This window comes from Takifugu rubripes, chromosome 4 (genome assembly GCF_901000725.2).
Source record: "Takifugu rubripes chromosome 4, fTakRub1.2, whole genome shotgun sequence".
Lineage (NCBI taxonomy): Eukaryota > Metazoa > Chordata > Actinopteri > Tetraodontiformes > Tetraodontidae > Takifugu > Takifugu rubripes.
The window spans coordinates 1,437,385-1,460,800 of NC_042288.1; the positions used below are offsets into that span (position 1 = coordinate 1,437,385).

A 23,416-nucleotide genomic window follows, 5' to 3' on the forward strand; every position below is an offset into this window, starting at 1 on the left:
AGAGTTTCTATTTCATAAAAGACGGTGCTGATGTATTGATGATCGCAGGTGCCGTAAAGCTGTGGTTCTTGAACAGCAGAGGAGGGGCTTTTATGATAAGGTCAGTCTGCACTAAAAAACAAAAAAAATCAGTAAATGTCAGTTTGCACGAGGTGCTACACATTCATCTGGCTTTACAATTCAATCAGGATTTTCTGTTGTCTAATGAAATCTGTTCTCCAAATCTAAGTTGACGTGTCAGAGGTATTTTAAAGTTTTCCTTTTGCACTGACATTGTTAAAAAGTGAATTAAAATACATTCATAAGACACAGCAGGAGTATAATTAGGTCAAAAATTGATTTAGGAGGAAATGAAGCTGATAAAAGATACAACGGTGACATCTACTGGACAAGTTTGTTAATACACGTTAGTTAAAAAAATAATCCTTTTTAGGATCTCAGTGAAGACTCAATGAATAATTCTGGGCTACAGAAGAAGAATGTGAATATTGAGGATATTTGGCTGGACAAAGCAGTGGTCTGTGTCAGCATGGGGCTTTATCAAGCAGCTCGGGAGCTTCTCTCAGAGGCTCACCTGGCACCTGTGGTAAGTTATATATTTAGTAAGTATAAATGTATCGGTAGCCCCTGTATTATTACCCCCTTTAATATATGTGTTGTGTACAATCAGGAACTCAGAGAAGACAAAACACAAGCAAAAACTTTGCTAAGTCAAGCCAGACTGGCTTGTGCAGAGCACAATTTTGACCAGGCGCTAAACCTACTGACCAAAGCCCAGGAACTGGGAGGGGATGAAAACTTCTGGTACCAGCTCACCCTCACTCTCATCAGAGCTGTAGCTGGACAAAGAGAAATGGATGCCCACATCCAGGTAATTGGGTAAAAATCACTACCTTATCATGATAATGTTCTAACAACCCCCCACCCCCTCACACAGATTGATCAGATCACAAATCAAGGCTGTGAGGCTCTGGAGCTGGTCCTGAAACAGCAGCTCAACAGAGTCCCTGAAATCAGATTCTTGATCACTTCATTACAGATGAGGTAATCCCAAAGTTGTGAGGTCAGACCTGTTTTATTGCTGTGTAGCTCTGAAACAGAGGAATCGACAAATAAAGTGAAATCCATTAGAATTTGTGAATTCAACTACAGTTCAAATGTGGTGTATTTGTATAAAACTGCGCGTTTTGCATTCCAGAGGAACTGTTGAAAGCGTCCGTGTCCTTGGTATTGATGACCCCGGCGAGACGCTCAGCACAAAGGTTGTCCAGAGGCTAACAGCTGCGTATGAGACGCTCAGAGAGTGTGCAGGTGTTTTCGCCCAGCTCAGCTATAGGGAACACGCAGCTGAGGCCCACAAAGAATGCGCATATATTCTGAGGTCAGTCACTCGGCACTTTTTCATGATTTCCTCATTTATGAGTCATACAAAGGTAGATAATCTTCCACAAACACATGATCAATAAATGCACATGAGGTCAGATGACCAAGTCAGGGGTTGACTCGATTTAATTCTTTTAAACGTCACTTTTAATATCCCAAATATTTGGTACACGATCAGTTGGTTGGTGTTCTTTTATTACACTTATTTTATGCTACTGCTGTTGGTCTACAGAGGTTTGGCTGACAACACCACTGATGTGGAGGGCAGACAACACTTCCTGCTTGAGGGTCTCTCCCAACTCCAGCTGGCTGTTTCCCAGCAGGAACACGTGGTGCTGAACGCCCAGGCACTGCTGCCCTCGGAGTCTGCTGTGGGTACAGTAAATAAAGATGGATGGATGGATGGGATGGATGAAATAAAGCCTCTTTTAGGTTTTGTTAGTCGCCATCAGACGGGTGCTGCAGTCGTGTGTCCTTCGACTCTAAAGCTTCGGCCACAGACGACGTGATCTGAGGGATTTCAGAGGTGTATCCCCGGCGGAAGCTTTGGTTTCCACGGTGATGGAATCACAAAAGGCCTCGATGAAACAACACTCGAATTCTTGGGCTTGAGTTTTTGATTGGATCTTGTGTGGCGGTTGTCACAGCACAGGCAGAGTTTTGCCGGCGGATGGTGACATCTAACGACTGCACCCACGTGCAGCTCCGTTGTCCATCTGTAGTCCCGCCCCTTTTGTTTGATCTCTGCTCAGTGTTCTAGAAATGCCATGTATTCCAGTTTGTGTGCGTGTTGCCCATCTCAACATTTGTGCCGGTGTTTTGGTCCTCGTCAACGTCAGGGCCTGTCGCTAGAATCCGTGAAGCAGCTGCAGCATCTGCGTCTGGCGCTGGCTGACTTTAGTCTGGCCATGTTGGGGGAGCACTGCGCTGAGAAAACCCGTCAGGCTGTAGCCCGGGAGAGGATGTCTGCCGCTGAAATCGCCCTGGAGGAGTTTCTGCGCTCCACACCTGAGCCCGACTCTACCAAAGAGGTTAGACCGAGCACACCCGGGTCACTATCAGTCGCACAGAATCACGGCTCTCTGGACACTCGAGGCGGTCATTCCAGCACTTTTCACTGGCAGACGGGTGACGTTTAGGAGGTTTTTAAGGTCATATTGTACAGAGTGGTGCTCATAAAGTTCTGTGCTTGAGCGTGAGGTAAACACCAACATTTTTAGGTCTTGAAAACACTCTAAATGTCCAACAAGCAGGCCGAATGTACAGTATGTTTCAATTTGCGTTGATCAGCAGGAATGTTGGTTATATGCTCCTTATTTTTGAAGAACAAATGCAGTTTCCATCCCACAGAAGCTTTTGGTTTCAGGTCCTGAGAACATGCTGCAGGCTGTGTTGCTCAACTCTAAATTACGCTGTTAAATATTGATGGTGTGCTCATGTTAAGGTGTCCTCCATGTACATTTACATGGTTCTGAGGACCAGTGAAGTGCAGCCATGTAAGGGTCAGGACAGTAGCTGCATATCTGTTTCATCTCTTTCTCTTTACCTCACTCTGTTTGAACAGCAAAGGAACGGGGTTTTACAGTCTTTCAACTAAAATTACCCATTTGTATCAGTTTTCTGCTAAGTGAATGCTCCATATTTGAACTTTTATTGCCTAAAATAAGGAAACCAATGTGGAATATTTATCATTGCGCACATATTTTTAAATGAATGATACACTGCTGAACACGCTTTTTTGACCTTGTACCCTTTTTCCCTTGTGTGTTGTCCAGAAGTGGATTAATGTGGGCATGACCTTGGAGCAGGTGGCGCTGGGCCAGCTGACCGCCATCTATTCACAATCCCAGGACAATGAAACCAACGCTCACCGCCTTCTCCTCAGGGGAAAATACTTCAGAATGCTGGCCGTGCAGGAGGATCCCCTTTGTCTTTATGCTCTCTGGGACAAACAGGTAGACAATGGAAGTATTTCCTCCACGTATCAAACTAAGTGCTTACTTAACATAATATTTCCTACACTGTGATAGGATCAGTTTCTGAAACCGTGTGAAAATACATTCCGTCTACAACATTCAGACTAAACCAGATGAATAAACTGTGTGTGTTCTTGTACTTGCTACATACTGACTACAAAAATACGGATTCTTCTACCAAAGCGAGGACATTTTGGCTCGTCCTCACAATTTCAAAGGACTGTTTGAGGGTTTAGGTCGGTGCTGATGTTCAAGGGGTTAGTTTGGGAGGGTTCTGGTTGGAGTGAGAAGCTGGGGAATGCATTATGTCTGTGAGAGTCCTCACAGAGATGGAAATACAAGGATGCGTGTGGGTGCATTACATCCAGCTAAGCTTCCCCTCACCACAAAAATAATGAATGAACATGGTTTAATGCAAGTATGTCTTAATCTTCGGGATTTTTATCCTTGGACCTTTGGTGGGTCCTCATGCTGAGGTGAAAACACTCGAATGGACAAATACCAGGAAAAAGTGTATGCACGGGGAAAGCTTACAAGGATTAGAAGGACAGATGTCTTCTCACATCATTAAAGAGAGAAAAGCTCATCCTTTCATGGTTCACGGCATCATTATTCTATGATCTTCCACAGCCCTGCTCTGACCCTGAAGTTTCTTCCATGGAGAGGAGGCACTCAAAAGAGGATACGGCTAAAGTCTCAGCCAGAGGGGAGCCGAGCGTGACCTCTGGCAAACACGTAGAGCTGCAGGTACACATCTCCTGACAGTAGCCACATTGAATCTGACGTGTTTTTAATCTCAGCTCTTTTTGCTGAGATTCACCTCAAAACTCATCCCTCAAGAGCTTCTTCTGTGTCTTACATTTCACTCTGCTTAGGCCTCCTAATTAGGAGAAGCCTTTGCTCTATGAATTTACGGGCTCCTTCTAGGGAGTGGCACCGATTTTAAAGGTGCATCGGTGTTTTCATCTGCCAATATTTGGTTCTGTGGTTTGACCTTACTGTCTTTTTAGCAGCAGACGAGTACAGCCCTGCTGTCAAGTGCCCATCAGGCTCTGGCTGAGGCCATCACACTGTGTCTCCAACACAAGCTGCCGACCGCCATCCTGGCAGATGCCGCTCTCACCATGGTGGACTGTCATGGCCAGGGGGACCCTGTGCTGGCTGGGCAGCATCTTGCCCTGTTCCAGGTACAATGATAAAACCGGCTGTATTTTGCTAGTTTCCTGTGATCAAGATGTTTTCCCATTTTGCTGCTAAGAGCAGAGTTACAGTTGCAGTGGAAGTAATATCAGCTATTAATCATTCTTTTGAGGCACATATCAAAATTGAATATTCCAGTGAAGAGAATACTTCTGCAGTGTGCGCGACAATCTTATACAACCTTGGTTAAATCCACCGTATAATGTTGACCGTGGGGTTTGACTTTCATTCTCATGTAAAAGCTTCTACATATTTAATATCGTATCAAGCAGAGCTCCGTATGTGGCCGTGAAAGGGATATATTCTGACATACACGGGCTTTTGCTGTACTGGTTTTTATTCCAGCACAAGGTTGCAACATAAACAGGTGAAATGATCTAAAATCTCACCAGCTGCACAACCCAGTCCACTTCCTGTCTACCTGATGGATGTGAAATCTTTTCTGTCTTTGTCTACCCAGAGCTGTTGCGCTGCTGCCACCGTGGCCGATGTGCTAAGTCGTGCCTGTGCAGATTCCAGCACGTCTCAGCTTTCTGCGCTGCTCAACCTACACAGCAATGTGTTGGTCTCGCAGAAAGAGAGGACCAGCAGAATGTTAAAGGAAGTGGAAGACTCCTTCAATAAACTTTCCAAGGTAGCAGGTCACAAACCCTCCCCGTACTCTCATGATTAATGGATGCTGCCATATGCAGCTCAGACTATTCCCGTGGGATCTGGCGGTACTGTAATAGCCTGTGGAATGAATGTACAGTGTGATTCCAGTCACACAGAGCAGTGGGGTTGCACAGACACTGCAGTACCAGTAGAATACCGGGGTTTTGCCCACAAATTTTAGATTAAACAGGAGTGTATCTGTTCATTATCTTAGTGGCTATTGAAAGTGACCTTTCTGTGTCGTTATGCATCCCCTCTAATGCCTGAGTTGGTTAGTTTCCCCCAGGTATTCCAGTATAAAGCAAATTAGGTTGATTAGGGTGTGACTGTGATTGATAAGAATGTTCTTACACACATATTTACTCTGTTCCAGTCTCAAAGTTGTCGTCATGGAATGGCGCATGTCTGCATTTTTGTATTATTTACTTGAATCACAGTACCGATACTGAATAACTCTGTAACAAGCAGTTCAGTCCACAGCTCCAAGGATGTCAGACCAAAGGAATCTTTTAAAAATGACATCCTTTCAGGTTCATTGTACTTCTTCTCAGTTGTTTTCATTTAAGAACATTTCTCTATGTGATATAATTCTCAACAAAATCCCTTGAGATGCTGAAACTGGATGAGACGGTCCATACATGTTGACTGATGTGTGCGTTGTGGACTCATTTTCTATAAATTCCAATTCACTGTGAGCTATCGATGGTTGCAGTCTTCCGCCCTCTTGACCATCAGTCCCAACCACCTAGACATCCTCGCAAATCTCCCCCCCAACCTGAAGCTCCTGCTGCTTCAACACTCTCAAGATGGGTAATTCCTATTTTCTAGTTTGTTTTTTTTCTTTCCTGTCCTGTAAGCTCATGATTACATCCCATCAGTCTGTGGAGAAGCTGATGTTTGGGTGATTAATGTGTCCACACAGTAAACTGATAACAGATGATGATGATGCCTTTTTACCCCAGGTCAGAGATATATGGAGCTTTCTATGAAGCGGACGCAGATCCAGATCAAATCGGAAAGAAGCTCAAAGATACAGGTGAACTATTGATCATTTATTGTTCATTGTTTACTCTGTAGGAACTCCAATAACTCTGGATTTTGGCCTTTGTGCCACATGCAGTGATGAATTGTAACATTGTTTTCAGCATTTAAATGGAGCCAAGTGAAATGCGTAATATTCCTATATGACCAATACCTTGATGTAAAGTTCAATTTTAATGAAGCTGAGGGGAGAGAGAACGATGTGAGCATGTTGAACGGCCGTATTTCGCTTTGACCTCCCTCTAATTAGGCCGGCGTGGAAGACCAGCCCTTATAACTCAACGGAGGATGTTGATTTACTCCATCCCACAACTGCCAATCTTTACGAGGGGACGTCCAATATAATTGCTGGGCAATAATAAAGAAAAAGCTACTCTGGAATCTGCCTAAGAATAATGGAACTGAGTGGAATATGTTGATAAGAGATGACATGGAAGACTAGAGATCTTTAGAAAGCATAAGAGTGGAGGTGCTCATAGGGACCAATTACAAGGCCTGCGTGTCTCTGTGTGCATGCATGTCTGATTCTGTGTCCATTATATTGTTCTCAGGTACCCTAGCATGCTCTAGGGTTGCCAAGGTTTCAGTCTGCCCCCAGGCTCTGCGGGCTCTCAGAGAGCAAAGTCTGGCCTTCAGCCATGAGAAGAGGCAGGCGCTCCACCAGAAAGCTGCCTGGCTCACAGATGACCAAGATCAGGTTTTTCCTTTTGTCGTCTTTCACATTTTTGCTCTGCTTTCTGCCTCAACAGTAGATGTAATCCAGGTTTCCATCTCCTTTCTGCTCCCTTACTCACAAGAACATGCTGCACTCTTGGTCAGAGGATATTGCATTGTGACACATACATTCTTCCCCTTCTGCAGAGCCGTGCCATTGAAGACACGATAGAAACCAGCTTCAGACTTGTTGTACAACACATGGAGGAATATTTGAGTCCGCTTCTATCCCAGTTGAACTTCTCTTTCTCAAGGTGTAGTAGCACAGATACCCTTCCACATTAGGACCGATACCTCCATTATGGGAATACTGTTACAGAAATATTTCAATCCTTGCTATTCATAATTTGGTTTCACATAAACCCTATAGCAGCATGCACCGTATAGTCTTCCATCCTGCAGTTGTAGATGAGCAGAAGAACCTGTCGCTCTTACACCAATCACATCAGACCAGAAACAGGCGTTAACATCTGGATTAGTGAAGAATTCTTGCCGTTCATAATTTTTCTACAGTTGAATTCCTCATTGGTGAAGCATCATTGACACAGATGTCTCTTGTCCACGCAGATTTTTGTCAGTCAAATTGTAAAACGACAGTGTGGAATTGTCCTATTTCTCCTCTCTGTTGCTTCATGTAATATCACTGTTTGATTTTAGTTTATGTTTTAGGCCCCAGGATGGCTCATCAGCATCTCCCGAGTTGACCAAAACCGGAGAAAAGGAGAGAAAGAGCCCAGTGAAAGGTGTGCTCGTCTGTGACACCCTCAGGGCCACTGTAGTAATCTGTGTTATAGATCATATTAAGCACACATGTGCTGTGATTCTCATCTGTCCCACCGGAATCATGTTTGTTGTTAGGGTGTCTGCAGCTCACCCCCAGGGCAGAGCCGTCGCCAGCTATTAATTCAATATGATACAGATTGAGTAACAGACACCACACAGATAAAAGTGTCAGGAGTGCTGAGATGGGCTGTACAGAGAATTTAACAGCCCAAGTTCTTGGAACATTCTGCAGTAAAATTCAGAAACGGCGTAAAAATTGTTGGCTATAAAGAGTGAATGACGACAACACTGATGTGAGCCTTTTGTGTGTATCGCTGCACAGAAGCGGAGCAGTACGTGGTTGTGCTGGCAGACACGCAGCTGCTGGACCTGCCGCTGGAAGCTTTGTCCATTCTGCAGGACGACCGCCTTTGTTCTGTGTCCCGAGACTTTTCCCTGCAACTTCTCCACAGCCGCCTGCCTGCCCGCCCAGGAAAGGTCACAGGTACACGCACAACTGGTGGAAAAACAATCATGCAGTATGTATTTTCAGATCTGTGAGGTGCTAGCGTGAGTGAATATCAGTGGGGTTAATAAGCAGTGGCTGACGTCAGCTAGTCATCCATATGATCTGTTCAGGACAGAAAGGTCAACCTACATCCTGCTGGCATGCTCAGGTTCATGCAGACATCCTTCAGCACCACGGCTGCCCTCACTGAGGAGGATGTTCAGTAAAATGGGCACCTGCTCTCTGGTTATTTATCTCACTGTTTTATTTTGCTCCGAGCAAATGAAATACATTGATCCGGTGTCCAGGAAATGATTTGTTTCGAAGGAGTCTTCATTTAAAAAGATAAAAGTCGTGGTATTTTGCCTTTCATTTCCTTTTGATTGCAGACATCAGTCACATCAAAACCACTTTCTGTCTCTGCATCCCAGAGAACAGGACCTCCATCTGATGTATCTGATGTAGAGATAGTTGCATGTTACACCAATAATACTGCAGCAAATTAATGCATGTAAAGAAATGAAAGGGGGGTAGAAAAGGACCCCAAAACTGAATATACTTTACCTCTTTAAAGGTTGAATCATTTGCATGCCTTGAAAGAGTGTTCAAAAGGTTACCATTATACTCTGTGTGTGTGTGTGTGTGTGTGTGTGTGTGTGTGTGTGTGTGCGTGTGTGTGTGTGTGTGAACATGCTCCCATTACTTGTCTCAGTGCCTGGGTCAAACGCAGTTGCTGATGGGACACAGATTGAGATGCGCAGTTGTAGATGTTTAATGTCACAGAAACGGGTCTTACATCATTCATCTTCGTGCCGCCGTGCGTTTCCGAAGGCGCTTTGGTTTAGCGCCACAAGCGCTCACATCTAGCGTTGATGAGGATCGTGACACCAATGGTTAAACTTTAACCGTTAAAGGTCTCTGAATCTTTGATGGAGTCCTGGTTAAACACACCAGCGTTCAGCTCCTCTGCAACACCTCTCACGCTAACTTCCTACCCTGTTTGAGCCTCCCTTTCATTTACCACTGCTGGATGTTGGCATGTACGTGGTTTGACCTCAGTTTGACCTTGTTAAACGCACACAGGGAACAATCCAGTGGTTTCAGCAGATAACCGCAGTTTCAGACAGCTAATAAAAAAGCAGACAAATTAAGTCAGCGCTCCCCTCCAAGGACGCTCTTCTCACCACAGACACACGCTCAGATCCCGTCCGTGTTACAGACAAGGCCTAACCTTGTTAGAGTTTCACCGAGGTTCCTGCGTGTGTCTGATCTAATGAATAGTCAGTGCTGTCGTTTGCTGGGGATGACAGATGTGGTCGCCATGAGGAAACCAACCCTTCTGCGGTCATTAATAAACGCCTTTTCATTTGTAGCTTTCCTGAGGTTTGTTGTTTTTGCTGAGTAATTTAGCCCACAGACAAGTGCAGCTATTAAATCTGCTTCATGTTTGTGGCAGTTGCAAGTGACAACAAAAAAGAGAGCAAGCGTGAGAAAAAAACTACGGCCACCAAGAAGAAGGGAAATCAAAGTCAAGTCATCAAAGAGGTGAGTTCAGTAAATTAATCTGGGCCTGTCAGATCCAGACGGCAGGTCTGACATGGGACCTGCCGTCTGGATCTGCCGTCTGGATCTGCCGTCTGGATCTGCCGTCTGGATCAGCAGTTTGGGAATATGAGTTTGTTAACTTCCTTTTTCTAATGTCTTAACCTTTAACTTCAGTCATAACACTTCTTTTTTCCCACCATCCTTTCTCTTTCTGCTTCTATCTCATTTACTCCTCACTAAAATCCACTGACTCTTTTGTTCATCCAGCTGAAGGATTTGCCATCTTAACTTTGTAAGTTCATTGGTTAACTTGTAATAACTTGTGTTTAATGTTCACCCAGACGCCTCAACAGGTGCCGCCGTCTCACACCTTCCCAGTGGACACGCGGAACTTCAAATGTATCTTTTTCTTTGGGGTTCAAAATGAAATATTTCTGTGCATTTGCTCAGTTTATTGTGTGGATTCTTTTACAAAGTCTTGCTACAGATATTGTTGACCCCAACAATGAAGGCGCTTTTGGTGGGTTGGAGTTTATAGCTGTGTGCTTCACACTTCCCAAATGAATGATCTGGTTACCTCCTGCTGGGTTTTAAACCAGTTTCTCGTGTCACTTGTCCACAGAGGACACCAGTCTAAGCATGTGGATGCAGCAGATTTTGGAAAAGCACAACCAGCTAACAAATCCGTGGAAAGGCTTCCTGGGCAGCCAGCAAAAACCCAGGTGAGGACCATTAAAAACGAGCTGGAGAGCATGTGTTTTGGCTGGCCGGCTCACTCAGGCACCTGTTCTTGTCTTCTCAACCGTGGTTCCAGCCTGTCTGAGATGGAGCAGCTCCTGTGCACATGCAGTGGGTTCCTTTACGTGGGGATGGAGTCCTTGGTAGCAAACATCCCACCTGCCACACTGGCAGCACTCAACATGTCTGGTACTGTAAAGCGGTGTCTGGTTTTATCATCCGGACGTTCTGTCTGATTCTAAACGTTAGCTGCATGTGTTGTCCTACATGTGATGTGACGCAAACTGGAACATTTTAATTCAATTCTGGAGAAAAAAGGGTGGAACGTATTGCAATGAATTGATGATTAGAATCTAGAACAAACCTATTATGCACATTATGTAAGCCAGTAAATGGAGCAATAGGCATAATCTGTTCAAGCACATCAATTTCCCATTTTGGAAATATAGAAGAAACAACGCCGCTCCGTACTGAAAACTACAAAAACACCATCCAGTCGTGTCTCCTAGTCCGGGAAAAGCCCTGTAAACAGGAAGTGAGGATTAGAAAAATGATAATTCTCTAATGATTTCTTTGTTTTTACTCAGAATAATTGGCTAGCTCCCCCCAAAAATGAGGTTTTTCTCCCCCATCTGCACTTTTTGAGACAGATCAATGAATCAATAAATCTCACCGCACTCTAACTTCATCTACATTGTTTCCTTCCTGGGCTTTGGTGAGGGAATATGATGTGTTTGGCCTTGTCGAGGGTGACTGACAGAGTGTCAGGTTTGCCTCGTGCGTCGCCCCAGGCCAGACATATGTGCCACCCACTAACTAACTATAGATCGACTCAATTGTAGCCGTTACTTGGCAAAACACTGGCTGACTCTATATTAGCTGCCTATATTAGAATAGAGCAGCTGTATATTGCTGCAGACGGTGGCGTGCGCTCCACTCTGCGCACGTCTGCCCTCTCTTACTGTTTGTGTTGTAACGGTGCAGGTGGACAAACCTCAATGAGTGAACGCTTCCATCACATTGAGACTCAGATCAGAGGAGACTGTTGTGTCAGCCCCAGGCAGCTGCTGTGTCTGTGTGTGTGTGTGTGTGTGTGTGTGTGTGTGTGTCTGTGTAGCTGTGAGGCATCAAGTTCCTTTAGACTAAATGGTAGCTGACCTTGGTGACACACACCTGATGTCAGCCACACACAGCAGGGTGCTGAGACAGTAGAGATCGGGTCTCCTCAGCTGTGGGAGGGAGCTCGGTAGCTAACATCTTATTTTGAGCCGCGTTTGAAGACACCTCGGCACGTCAGCGGGAGTGACAGTAATCAGTCTGAGAGGGGGTCGTGTGAGACGCAGCACTCTTGGGTTGGACGCCAATGTCGTGTAGGTGCAGTAATGTCCGATTATTGATTGAGGGAATTGAAATGATATTGAGAGTGGGCAGAAAGTGAAGAGCTGACTGGGAACGGAGCCACCCAGGAGGATCTGGTACCAATCAGGAAAGCATGAGTTTGTTGCTAGTGATGATTAAGGGGGACAGCAGAGAGCTGGGTGTCTGGGTGTCCACTGCTAGGACAGGTCTGCTCGTAGAAGAGTAACACAAATAAAGCTGATCACAATGCTGAGAGAAAGGTTTTATTATTAAGCCTTTATACCTTTGATCAACCAAACCATGAACTAAAGAGTTGAACTTAGTCCTAGTAGTGGTGTATTGTGTATTATTATTTGTGGTTGGGAACTTTTATCTCGTTATTCTTGTTATAAATAGTTGCATCTTTAGTAATTGTCTGTTTTGCTATTGACCAGGTTTGTTTTGTTCTCTGTCCCCCAGAGTGTCGTGTGGCTCTGCTCTTTGATTTAATGCCCAACCCCAGCAGGATCCGCTGCCCGTCAGCCTTCACCGAGGGCGCCAGGTGAGAAATAAACGCCTTCTTGTTTCTGCTGAGGGAATTTCCTTAACCTTTGCTGATTTCTGCTTCCTCTTGCTCCTTGATTGGTGACACAAAAAGACGTTTTCCTTGTTTTCTTTGTCAGCGATACACCTGCAGTCCCGAAGAGACCCTCAGAAACAGCTCTGCTGCTGAGTCTGTGCGGTGTTGGTTGTGTTGTCCTTCACCAGTGGCCCAGCAGTCTTCCAGAGAGGACCCAGTGTGTGGACAGTGTTTTAGACTGTAGGTGCCCCCCACACAGGAGTTCCACAACGCTGGATGTGTGTTTAATAAAGTCAATACAGCAGAACGATGATTCTGGAGGCTGAAGCGCCTCGGCTGTGCCTCAGATTGTCATACCTTTTGGGAGCATTTGTAACCTTTACTGACCAAAACCGCGGTGTTGTCTTTACATGCACTTATGAGGACATGTCCTCATGTGCTGCAGATCTGCTGAGGGCCCGACACACCTGTGGCCAGAGTGTCCACACGCTGAGGAGAGGAACCGCCTCTGACGCTCCACATCACAAGCCTACATTTGGTACCGTAAATCCCCTTTACTGTCTCATTTACCTGGAATGCTTCACGTTTGGATGCAGGACTCGTCCACACACACACACACACACACTTCTCTGTGTGTGTGCGTAACTGTCAGCTGTCCTCATGTTTACTGTAATTTCTCTCTTCCACAGATGAAGTGCCGATCACTGATTCAAAGGAAGATGACGGCCTCCCTGAAACAGCTTTCAAGTCATCAGCCTTCAACTGCGTTCTTTACGGACTCCCTAATCTATCCGTTTGATAGAACACCCTATATTTTCCATATTTCTCCAGCTTTTCTGTAAAATCGGGCTTCGGACTGTCTTTCTTTTCTGTAATATTATATGCGAGTGGGAATTTCTTCAGCAAAACACAGGAACTAAATTAGAATTTGTACCACTTAAAATATAAACTGTCTTAAAAATGGCCACCTGTTGCGTTGGTAGTTTTAATCTGGCAAGTCTGTACAGCTGAAAGTACAGATATTCTAAATAAATTTGGACTTGTTATTCTTTCAGTGTTTTGCTGTTTTTAAATGAGCAAAATTGTCTGCTTTAATTGTCTTTTTTCACTGGAAGCTCCAGAAACCCTTCCCTGTAGTCTGGTGGGGGAGAGGTTTTAAACCCCCCCTCATGTTGTAATTAAATAAATTCTAAAATTAGCAGAGAAAATGAAGCTCACGGCTCAAGAGAGGATTTGTGCTGATGTTCTGTGTGAAAGCCGTCTGGCACATTTAGCTTTCACAGGATATTATGTTTGAGTTGTTTTTTGGGGAGCTGGGAGGAAGATTATGTCTGCTACGTGTTCTTTTGGGTTCAGGCTTTCTGCTGCCACAGTTGAAATGTTGTTCCAGGTTCCTCATCAGACACCGATCATGAGATTAGAGCTGCAGCGGCAGCGCTTGTGGGTAACCTGAATCAGAGATGCGCCTCATTTCACCAACGTCACGGAATCGCACAACCAAATCAAAGAAAACATCGCTAATGACGGTCCAGGAAATAAAAAGGTTTTAGTTAACAGAACCCACCACCAGAGGGCGCAGAGGCTCACATTTATTATCAATATTTGTAGATTTTGAGGCCCAGGTGACTTCTGTTTCTCATCATTTTGTTTCTAAAAATGAATTTCTTATAAAGAGTGAAATATCCCAGGTAGCTGCGGTTGCCCCCCGACCAGTGAGACGTAACTGGAAAAATCATCTAGGCAGCACAAGAACCAGCTCAGGGTCTCATCAGCAGTCCGGCAGCACGCCAGAGAGGGATGGTCTTCAGTTGATCCAGTAGGAAATCAGCGTGTCCACACGTGTGGATCTTACCATCAATATTTCCTGCTGGGTAACGAGCATTTGTGTGGGAATTATTTCCATCTTGGACTGTTCCTCACCTTTTCTTTTTGTCTGCAGATGTGCGATCTCTCAGGAGGAGGACCGCCAGGAAAGGTCAAATGGTGAAGAGCGCAGGTGTAGCACTTCCTCCCGCTGACTGGGACTGTGTCTCCTCGGTTCGTTCCCTCTCACCTAGCTGCCATTTTTGCTCTTGTTTCTCTCCCCTCTTCTCATTTCTCCGGCTGTCTGAAACAATACGGTCTGGAGAAGGTCTGACATTTCCACGGCTCTCTCTTTCAAACTGAATCTGTTCTGCATCTAAATTGCGTTTTTCATCAGAAGCCCATCGGGCTGTGTTTGCCTTTGGAGCTCTGTGCTGGGCCGCTACCTGCTGAGGAACCCTGCACGTGTCATGGCTGCATTCCCACATTAACCCTGGAAATCACGCCGCCTTTGCTGTTGTCAGCAAATTCCCTGTGAACCAACCGCAGACGTCTCACGTGCACGTACAGAGTGCACCCATATTATCTGCCTTCAGCACCGTGCAGCTGTGCAAACGCACAATGCTGAAAACTCTTTTTCCCCTAGTTCCTTCTCGTGGTTAGTGTTTGTGTACAGCGTGAGTGATCCTTCATGTCACGGCTGCTGCAGGGGAAGAAGATGAGTATCGACGTGCACGTCGATGTGCGCGGTGTCAGGTCATAAACGGAAGCAAATAGGTGTCAGAGAGCTGTACAAATCTCCCTGAAACCTGTTTTAGAGGGTCTGATGTGTTTCACAAACAGACACTGTTTCTAGATCCTGGAACCCCCGACCTGGCTACGCATGGAGGTAAAGGTGCAGGTGAGCCTGGCTCGCTCTGAGGACCCATATCCTCAAGGGGTTGGGTTTTAAAAATGAACCCCATTTCAGGCAAAGCGGCAAAACCAAACCCAATTACAGAGCAATTATCATCTTATAAATGTGCATGAATAAATTAGAAATCATTACGTTAGAGTGTCTATATTCTGGAATCACGGGGGGGGGGGGCTTCGGGAGTCTTCGAGATCGCCATATTATTTACAGGAAAATATATCAGTAGGGAAGGACGGTGGTGGTGATTCTTGCTAGTTTGTCCCCTGTCTGGTAGTTAAACAACACTTCCAACTTTGGACAGGTTCGGAGTAACTAGTCCTGAAGTTTGTCCTGTCCAAGGTTCCGTCCTGAGCCTCTGTTGTCATGTGATGTCCTGTTTGATTTTGTAGTCTTTCTCTGCCCAAACGTCAGGGAACTTGGTCCTTTCCTGGTGTTTTCCATTGGTCCGATTGTCTGTCCCGCCCCGATTGTGTCCACTTAGCTTGTGTGTGCATGTTTAGAATGGTTTCGGGACTCTAAATGATCAGTTTGAGAAACATTTCCACATGTCCAAGTCTTTAGGAAAACTCTTGAATTGGGACTCCTTTACAGATGGATTTCTACATCTCGGTGTCGAACCCGTTTCTTTAAGGCCGATATTTCCGACATTTTACCAGTCCTTTTTACCCACGTTGGTTAAAAACAGGACTATGAGGAGGGGATCTCTGGAACAGACATCTGGCTCATCTGTGATGCCCAGATGTTGGACCCAACTTCTACCTTTGTAAACAAACATGCTGTTTCAACCTTTTCTAAAGGCAAACGTTGGTTTCACCACATTTTCTACATATGAATATGATCACATGATTAATCTTCCACCGGGGTTTGCTGCCGATGCTGCTGGTCTTTGCACAAGCTTACTGGAGCCAATTATCCACTCACAAAGTTCTTTCATACCACCATGCAGATGACGACCACTTGTTCCACCATCTGCATGGATGCAGGACCAGCCCCTCTCACTCAGCCTTGGTAGAACCGGGCTCTTGCTTTTCCTGGCCAACCATCCATTCATCACAACACTTTTCTGGACCCATGTGTGTGGTGAAGCTGCTTCAGATGGTCCGGAATGTGGCTCCTCGTCACCCTGCTGCCGCTGGAGCTCCACAGGCTGCCTGTAGCTGCCTGCATTAAGGTCAAGTCCCTTCTGTTCGCCTACTGGGTGAACAGCCGGATCTGCTCCCTCTGACTTGGGCCATCTTGTTGGAACTCATCTACCCCTCGCCTGCTACTTCACCTGGTGAAGTCGTCTGTTCAGGCACAAAAGTCCAGACCTTGTTCTCATGGTGGGGGAACAAGGACCTCCTGAGTTGCTCTTGTATCCGCTAGTTTAGGACACATACGTCTCACAGTGGCGCCATAGTGTTTGGACAAACGTAGTCACTGAATGCACTATAAGTGAAGGTGGGAGGTCGTCATCGGCACTTTCCAACCTCCCGATTAGTGGCGTTTGCCAAAGATATTGCTTTGCAACAGCGTGTTATTGTTTTTCTTCCAGTCGATGCCCATCGAGCAGCAGAAAAGAGCATGTTGGCCGAAGCTCCGGCGCGCATCGATCTGGGATAAAAATCAATTTCCCTCCTCGCCGTCAAATAATAACCATGACGTTTCAGGGTCTAAACTGTGGCACCTCGGTCACATGGAGCTGGAATTACAGTTTGCAGACCTGCTTTGCTGTGTATGGCTAATGGAGGTCTGTCAGAGGCAGCCCGCCTCCTGTTCCAGGGCATTAAGATGCTCGTATATGAGAAGCAACTCTTGACCTCACTGCTGTCTGCTCAAGAGATGAAGGCTCACATAGAAGCGTTTCCATCACATGACACGGCCTAAAGACCCCTGAATCCATGTGACGGGAATAATTGCAGCAGACAAAATGGGAATGGATCCGAGCGCAGCAGCCGGGAGGTCTCTGCTAACTCTGCTGTTATCATCTCTCAGGGTCACGCTCGTTACGGCGTGCCACGTCTGACTGATTGCCTAATCTTTGGAAATATAATGATAATCACACGTGCCGTTTCAGATGAGCCTCTCTCCTTACTCCCTCCATTTTGTAGCCTTCTGACTGACTGCTTCTGCTCTTACTCTTACTCCACGAGCCGCAACACTAATTGAGAGGGTGGATCCAAATGGCAAATCTCCCAGCCTTCTATTAGCTGCCGAGCCGAGAAGAAGAATTGGGTTTAGCGCGAGCTGCCAGTGTCTGTTCAGTGTTCTCCCTTTGTTAACTTGCTTTTATTGGCTCCCCTTATCAGCTGCATTATTCTGCTTTTCATCCAATCAGTCTGTTGATTGAAGCTAAACCTTCATCCCGGGATGATGGAAGGTGCCTTCAGTGTCATGTTTGTCATTCTGCGACGTTCCCTCTTGTCCTACCTCGACAGCCAACGCCGGATTCAGACGCTGCTCCTCCAGGAAACAGTGGTGGTCAGACGTGCGCTCCTACAGAGATGAAGCCTCCATCGTGACCCTTGCTTCAGAGAAAAGGGCAGACCCCCTACAGTGGCAGACGGGGAGGCTGTCAGACAGTCGGCTTGCGAGAGTCTTGACATTACAGTTTTGATTGTGAGTATATCATGTGAACCTCATCAGTCAGTGCACTGACCAGAGAATCAGCCTGAGCCGGTTTACGTTGACACTTCCCTCAACAAACCCCTGGAGCCCTCCGCTCATGTCTGCCTCCTCCTTCTCTGCCTTTTCTCTTCCGTCATAGTTTTAGATTTATAAAATGAGGTCATTTAAAGCAGCTGTATTCCAGCTTCCAAAAGTCGTCCGGGGCTGGTTCCCTCCCCGCTCCCACCACTCTGACCTTTCGCTCAACTTTGCATGTTCACATATGGAGTAAGTGTCCCACTTTTTATTAAGCTAAATGGCATAGATGACATCTGCGAGCTAACTGGCCCTTCAGACAGACTTTTCTAGGACACCCATGATGTGTTTTGAGATATTTCCTTATTCCCTCACCGCCAAATTAAGCAGGGTAAGAAAAAAAAAAAAGCTCACATTTTCAAATATAAGGCAGAAAGTGCATTAGACCCATATTGTTGCTAATTTACTTGGCTGCTTATATCCATCAAATATACACATGCTATTAGTATAAATTCAGTCAGCATACTGTTAGCATCCGTGACCCAGACCTTCTCTTGTGTCACATTGTTCTAGACTGAATATATTTGCGAGGTCCATTGTGTTCTGCTGTCATAAACATGTGCATTGCTGACACAGGGAAGACCTTTCAGTCTGGGGAAACATGATCCAGACTAAACTGAACTCGCCTACCTTGACCTTGTAGCCACATCCATGGTTCTGCATGAACACAATAATCAAATCTGGGTTAAAAACAGTCTTTTCTTGTCATTGTTTCTACTTGTGTGTGCAGATGTAGGAGGGATTTAGAACGAGGAGGGCGTGATGGTGACGAGGCAGGCGGCTCAGTAACACTGATAAACCAGAAGCATGTCAGTCACGACAGGGGAGCAGCACACTGACGGATTGCGGCTGACACTCTGCGGAAGGAGGTTTGTCCCTCGGGCAGTGAGCTGCACTCCTGGCCCCCCTCTGGGGCTTTTAAATGCAGGTTCCAGCCGTCAGAGAGGCTTCAACATTCCTCCCCAGGATCACCCTGCCCGTCTCTGGATGGCACTCCTGAACGGCATACATTTTAATAAAGTGTGGGTGGACTGAGAGGAGCAGGATGACGCTTGGAAGACGTAGAAGTAGATGTAGAGAGGATGTGGATTATGTCAGCGGATATTACAGAAGCACTAAAACACTTCAGACCCCAAGTAATGCATCACAATTCCTGGATGAGCCATTTATCATGATTCTTATCATCTCCTGGGAGAACGCATCAGGACTGAACTCATCCCAGTCAACGTACTCATGAATGCTCCTAAATGAAGTAAACATGTGATGGAAGACGGCACGAAAACGTGACAATTCCGGGGGCAAATTTCATAAGATGGGTAAAAATGTGGGTCAAGGAGGATGGTTACGTGGCAGCTGACCATCTGACCTCCATCAACACTGACCTGAAAGAGGAGCGAGCGTACATGGAATATCAGCAGGCAGCCGGGGTTTAAATACATTTTAATGACCGAGATATAAAATGTGTGTCTGCGGTGAGCATGAGTGAGCAGTGACACATATGGAGGCCTCGGGGAGCATCTGTCCACATCCGACATCTGCAGGAGGTTCCGACAACCAGGGCGGACAGAGAAGTTCTCGGTCATTTGAAGGTGCTGAGACTCTGGGCGAGAGCATCAGGAGGGAGGTAGACGGAAGAGCTGCAGCTGTCGGGACATCGGACCCAATTACACTCACATAATTCAGATATTAATACTGTTGTCTGACATATATGTACTTTACTCAACATTCACACAAGAGATCTCAGAGCAGCATTAGTTAGCAGCAGTGCTCAGAGCAATTAGGCTGCTGTCATGAGGCGCTACGTGCTGCTAGTTATTGCTACAGCTAATATCGCTACGTGCTGCTAGTTATTGCTACAGCTAATATCGCTACGTGCTGCTAGTTATTGCTACAGCTAATATCGCTAGGTGCTGCTAGTTATTGCTACAGCTAATATCGCTAGGTGCTGCTAGTTATTGCTACAGCTAATATCGCTACGTGCTGCTAGTTATTGCTACAGCTAATATCGCTACGTGCTGCTAGTTATTGCTACAGCTAATATCGCTACGTGCTGCTAGTTATTGCTACAGCTAATATCGCTACGTGCTGCTAGTTATTGCTACAGCTAATATCGCTACGTGCTGCTAGTTATTGCTACAGCTAATATCGCTAGGTGCTGCTAGTTATTGCTACAGCTAATATCGCTACGTGCTGCTAGTTATTGCTACAGCTAATATCGCTACGTGCTGCTAGTTATTGCTACAGCTAATATCGCTAGGTGCTGCTAGTTATTGCTACAGCTAATATCGCTACGTGCTGCTAGTTATTGCTACAGCTAATATCGCTACGTGCTGCTAGTTATTGCTACAGCTAATATCGCTACGTGCTGCTAGTTATTGCTACAGCTAACATCCCAGCTAAAGGACTGGGGGGAACGAGTGCTGCTCTGTAGCTGTGTTGACAGAAGCGTGACAGTGTGTTTGTGCAGGAGACGGCCAGCGGGTGAATCCAGCTGTGGAGGGGAACCATTCACAGAAGCATCAGCGTGGCCAGGCTGGCTCCCACCTCATAGATCTCCAAATCAGCGCTGCAGATTGGTAGCCGCAGGTCCTCATGAGAGGTGAAGACGTGGATTTGTGGTCCCAGTGTGGGCCGGGAGGAAACGGCGATAGCGCCTCACCTTCATTCCTGAATCTCATCCCGTTGTCATCTTCACAAATGCACCTTGGTGGGATTTACTTTCCGCACAGGAACAGTATATACACATAATACCTCATGTGTTATGGATGCGTTCCCTGTCTGAGTGCACAGGAAACTCACGTATGGGACACGGCATGTACGTGTTCAAGGAGCAGCAGGAATGCCGAGCACATCCCATGAGTATTTATTAGCTCTGCTGTCAGAGGTGCTGCTGGGATGGCCGCAGTACCTCTGAGATATATCATTCAGAATATATTTTTAGAATGTTCTTTGTCAATGAGCCCCAGCTGCACCTATAAAACATGCTGTGGGCTTACACGCAATCACTCCTCCCCGTGTTGTTCTGATCTTTGAACCTCCACCATGCACACGGTAAATGTTTAAGTCTCTGGCCGACGGGTCGCCAGGATCCAGTTTAGCGTTGAGATGTTTGAATTGCAGAAGACGGAGATTAATTAGTTTGATTTCATGCGATGTTCAGGGAGATTTTCAGAGCAGAGGCCTTAGAGGAGAACGTAGCAGAGACCGGAATTGATTTGGAGTTTCATTTCCACAGTAATTGGGAACATGATTGGATTAACTTGTCTTGAGTTAATTGAAAGGTTCTGGGCCTTCGAGTATATCCTGTAGATCCTCACATGACCTCCTTTTTTGAGTCAGATGACTCAAAATGAGGAGGACAGAGAGATGAATGATTTAGCTCAAGTCAGGGGCGCTAACTGCTCTCAAACTGGAGTTTCCCCGATGAGCCCGAGGCAAGACGAAGGCAGGCCGTCACCCACAGCCCATGATGGTGCCATGATGGTGCCACCCTCATGGATTTAGTGGGGGGGGGGTTAGTTTCTTTACTGAGACCGAGTAGAATTATGAATCTAACGCTAGCGCAGGCTAATGCTGGTTTTGATGAGAACCACAAACGAGCAGCTTTAAGCTGGGCTGTGTGTGTGTGTGTGTGTGTGTGCCTGACACAAATATTCATCATAATAATCATCAATCCTTACAGGAAGTCATTAGTCAAAGTCTTTAGCTGCCCTGGAGGTTACCATTAACCTCACAATTAGTATAATTTTGTTCAAATTAGTCACACGCGTGTTTGTGGTGAGGCTGTTCCCACCAACAACTGTTCCCAAGTGCATTTTTGTTCTTACGTCGTGCAAAGTAGTCCCTCCCTGTTACTGTGATGCTGCCTCCGCTCTTGTTTCAGGTGTTTCCATTAATGTCTCTTCTCTCCGGTCCTGTACTCGATCATCCAGGGATCCCTGTCCAGAGATCCCGCGTCCTTGTTACACCTCTGTGAGTAGACTGAAAATTCCACCACCACAAAGCTGCACACCGACGCGTGATACAGGGGGCCCAGAACTTTGTTGGTGCTAGCGGCTATGACCATAGTGGTCGGTTCCCCTGGCAGATGGGATGGCCAACAGTTCACCATTAAAGGTTCCGACAGTGTTTGCACACGTCTCTGTTGGTATAAAACAGAGCCCCCTCTGCTCTTACCCACCTCTGAAGAGCCTTTTTCCCTCTAGCTGAACCTTTGTGATGCTCTCAGCAGATGGAGTTCAGTCAGTTTGTCTTGAGAGATCAGACGTTGGGCTGTCTGGTGGGATTCGCCTCCAGCCTGATGGCTGCCTCCGCACCGTCTCTGCTGTCCTTTGGGCGGTTGTGGGCAGATTGTTGGGGGGGAGTGGGTCCAGAAGCCAGCGATGCCAGCCGTTCCACTCGATAGGGCTTCCCAAATACTGAAAACTACCACCATGAGAAGACCACAGGAAGAAACCCTGAGAGAGGACCAGAAGTTTACATTTGGCCCCCTATTGAACTGGGATGCTGAAATATTTATGTGGAAGATTTTTGACTCTATACATGTTGGCAGAATGTCACATAGAGTTTGATGTACATCCTTTAAACCAGCCACTAAGGAATCATGGATGGATGGATGGATGGATGGATGGATGGATGGATGGATGGATGGGTGGTTGGATGGATGAGTGGATGGATGGATGGGTGAGTGGATGGTGGATGGATGGATGGATGGGTGAGTGGATGGATGGATGGATGGGTGAGTGGATGGATGGATGATGGATGGATGGATGGATGGATGGATGATGGATGGATGGATGGATGATGGATGGATGGATGGGTGAGTGGATGGATGGATGGAGGATGGGTGAGTGGATGGATGGGTGAGTGGATGGATGGATGGATGGATGGATGATGGATGATGGATGGGTGGATGGATGGATGGATGATGGATGTGGATGGATGGGTGATGATGGATGGATGGATGGGTGGAGGATGGATGGGTGAGGGATGGATGGATGGATGGGTGGGTGGATGAGTGGATGGATGGGTGAGTGGGATGGATGGATGGGTGAGTGAGGATGGATGATGGAGGGATGGATGGTGATGGATGGGGGTGGGATGGAGATGGATGGGTGATGGATGGATGGATGGATGGGTTTGGATGGATGAGTGGATGGTGAGTGGATGGATGGATGGAGGTGGATGGGTGTGGATGTGGGATGGTGGATGGATGAGTGGATGGAGTGGATGGATGGATGGGTGGTGGGATGGTGGAGGGATGGGTGGATGTGGATGGGTGGATGGATGGGTGGATGGTGGATGGATGGGGGTGGATGGATGGATGGATGGATGGAGGGTGGATGGATGGGTGGATGGATGGATGGGTGGATGGATGGGTGGATGGATGGGTGGGTGGATGGGTGGATGGATGGGTGGATGGGTGGATGGATGGGTGGATGAATGGATGAATGGATGGACAGACAGACAGTCCAGGCCATGTGAAGACTCTGAACCTGGGTCTTGGTAGGACCAGGCCTCGGGCCCCTGCCATGGTTGGAGCGTGCGTGGTGTCGCCCACTGACATTTGGCTCGTCCTC

The 23,416-nt window shown here is 46.5% G+C and overlaps 1 protein-coding gene and 1 long non-coding RNA gene across 6 annotated transcripts in view; both read left to right on the top strand.

The window, feature by feature from the left end:
* cfap46 (cilia and flagella associated protein 46) overlaps positions 1 to 13,644 on the top strand; it is a 37,331-nt gene extending 23,687 nt beyond the window's left edge. For 4 of the 5 annotated variants that reach the window (XM_029835749.1, XM_029835748.1, XM_029835752.1 and 1 more), the window contains exons 36-61: positions 49 to 100; positions 434 to 586; positions 671 to 871; positions 938 to 1,044; positions 1,199 to 1,381; positions 1,616 to 1,754; positions 2,223 to 2,414; positions 3,159 to 3,338; positions 3,990 to 4,106; positions 4,370 to 4,546; positions 5,020 to 5,193; positions 5,926 to 6,023; positions 6,176 to 6,249; positions 6,806 to 6,951; positions 7,116 to 7,222; positions 7,638 to 7,711; positions 8,074 to 8,235; positions 9,695 to 9,783; positions 10,125 to 10,182; positions 10,271 to 10,303; positions 10,406 to 10,505; positions 10,598 to 10,710; positions 12,340 to 12,421; positions 12,543 to 12,679; positions 12,885 to 12,977; positions 13,129 to 13,644. In XM_029835749.1, coding sequence (XP_029691609.1) covers positions 49 to 100; positions 434 to 586; positions 671 to 871; positions 938 to 1,044; positions 1,199 to 1,381; positions 1,616 to 1,754; positions 2,223 to 2,414; positions 3,159 to 3,338; positions 3,990 to 4,106; positions 4,370 to 4,546; positions 5,020 to 5,193; positions 5,926 to 6,023; positions 6,176 to 6,249; positions 6,806 to 6,951; positions 7,116 to 7,222; positions 7,638 to 7,711; positions 8,074 to 8,235; positions 9,695 to 9,783; positions 10,125 to 10,182; positions 10,271 to 10,303; positions 10,406 to 10,505; positions 10,598 to 10,710; positions 12,340 to 12,421; positions 12,543 to 12,679; positions 12,885 to 12,977; positions 13,129 to 13,238 — 3,151 coding nt within the window. In that variant the 3' untranslated portion in view covers positions 13,239 to 13,644. The remainder of the gene's footprint in view (positions 1 to 48; positions 101 to 433; positions 587 to 670; positions 872 to 937; positions 1,045 to 1,198; positions 1,382 to 1,615; positions 1,755 to 2,222; positions 2,415 to 3,158; positions 3,339 to 3,989; positions 4,107 to 4,369; positions 4,547 to 5,019; positions 5,194 to 5,925; positions 6,024 to 6,175; positions 6,250 to 6,805; positions 6,952 to 7,115; positions 7,223 to 7,637; positions 7,712 to 8,073; positions 8,236 to 9,694; positions 9,784 to 10,124; positions 10,183 to 10,270; positions 10,304 to 10,405; positions 10,506 to 10,597; positions 10,711 to 12,339; positions 12,422 to 12,542; positions 12,680 to 12,884; positions 12,978 to 13,128) is intronic. The other variant, XM_029835751.1, reaches the window with a different exon arrangement.
* A 127-nt stretch (positions 13,645 to 13,771) lies between these two features.
* LOC115249712 (uncharacterized) overlaps positions 13,772 to 23,416 on the top strand; it is a 12,999-nt gene continuing 3,354 nt past the window's right edge. Inside the window, exons 1-6 of the long non-coding RNA XR_003888394.1 lie at positions 13,772 to 14,255; positions 14,379 to 14,476; positions 17,573 to 17,753; positions 18,568 to 18,706; positions 20,292 to 20,436; positions 21,721 to 21,809. This is a non-coding gene — a long non-coding RNA (uncharacterized lncRNA). The remainder of the gene's footprint in view (positions 14,256 to 14,378; positions 14,477 to 17,572; positions 17,754 to 18,567; positions 18,707 to 20,291; positions 20,437 to 21,720; positions 21,810 to 23,416) is intronic.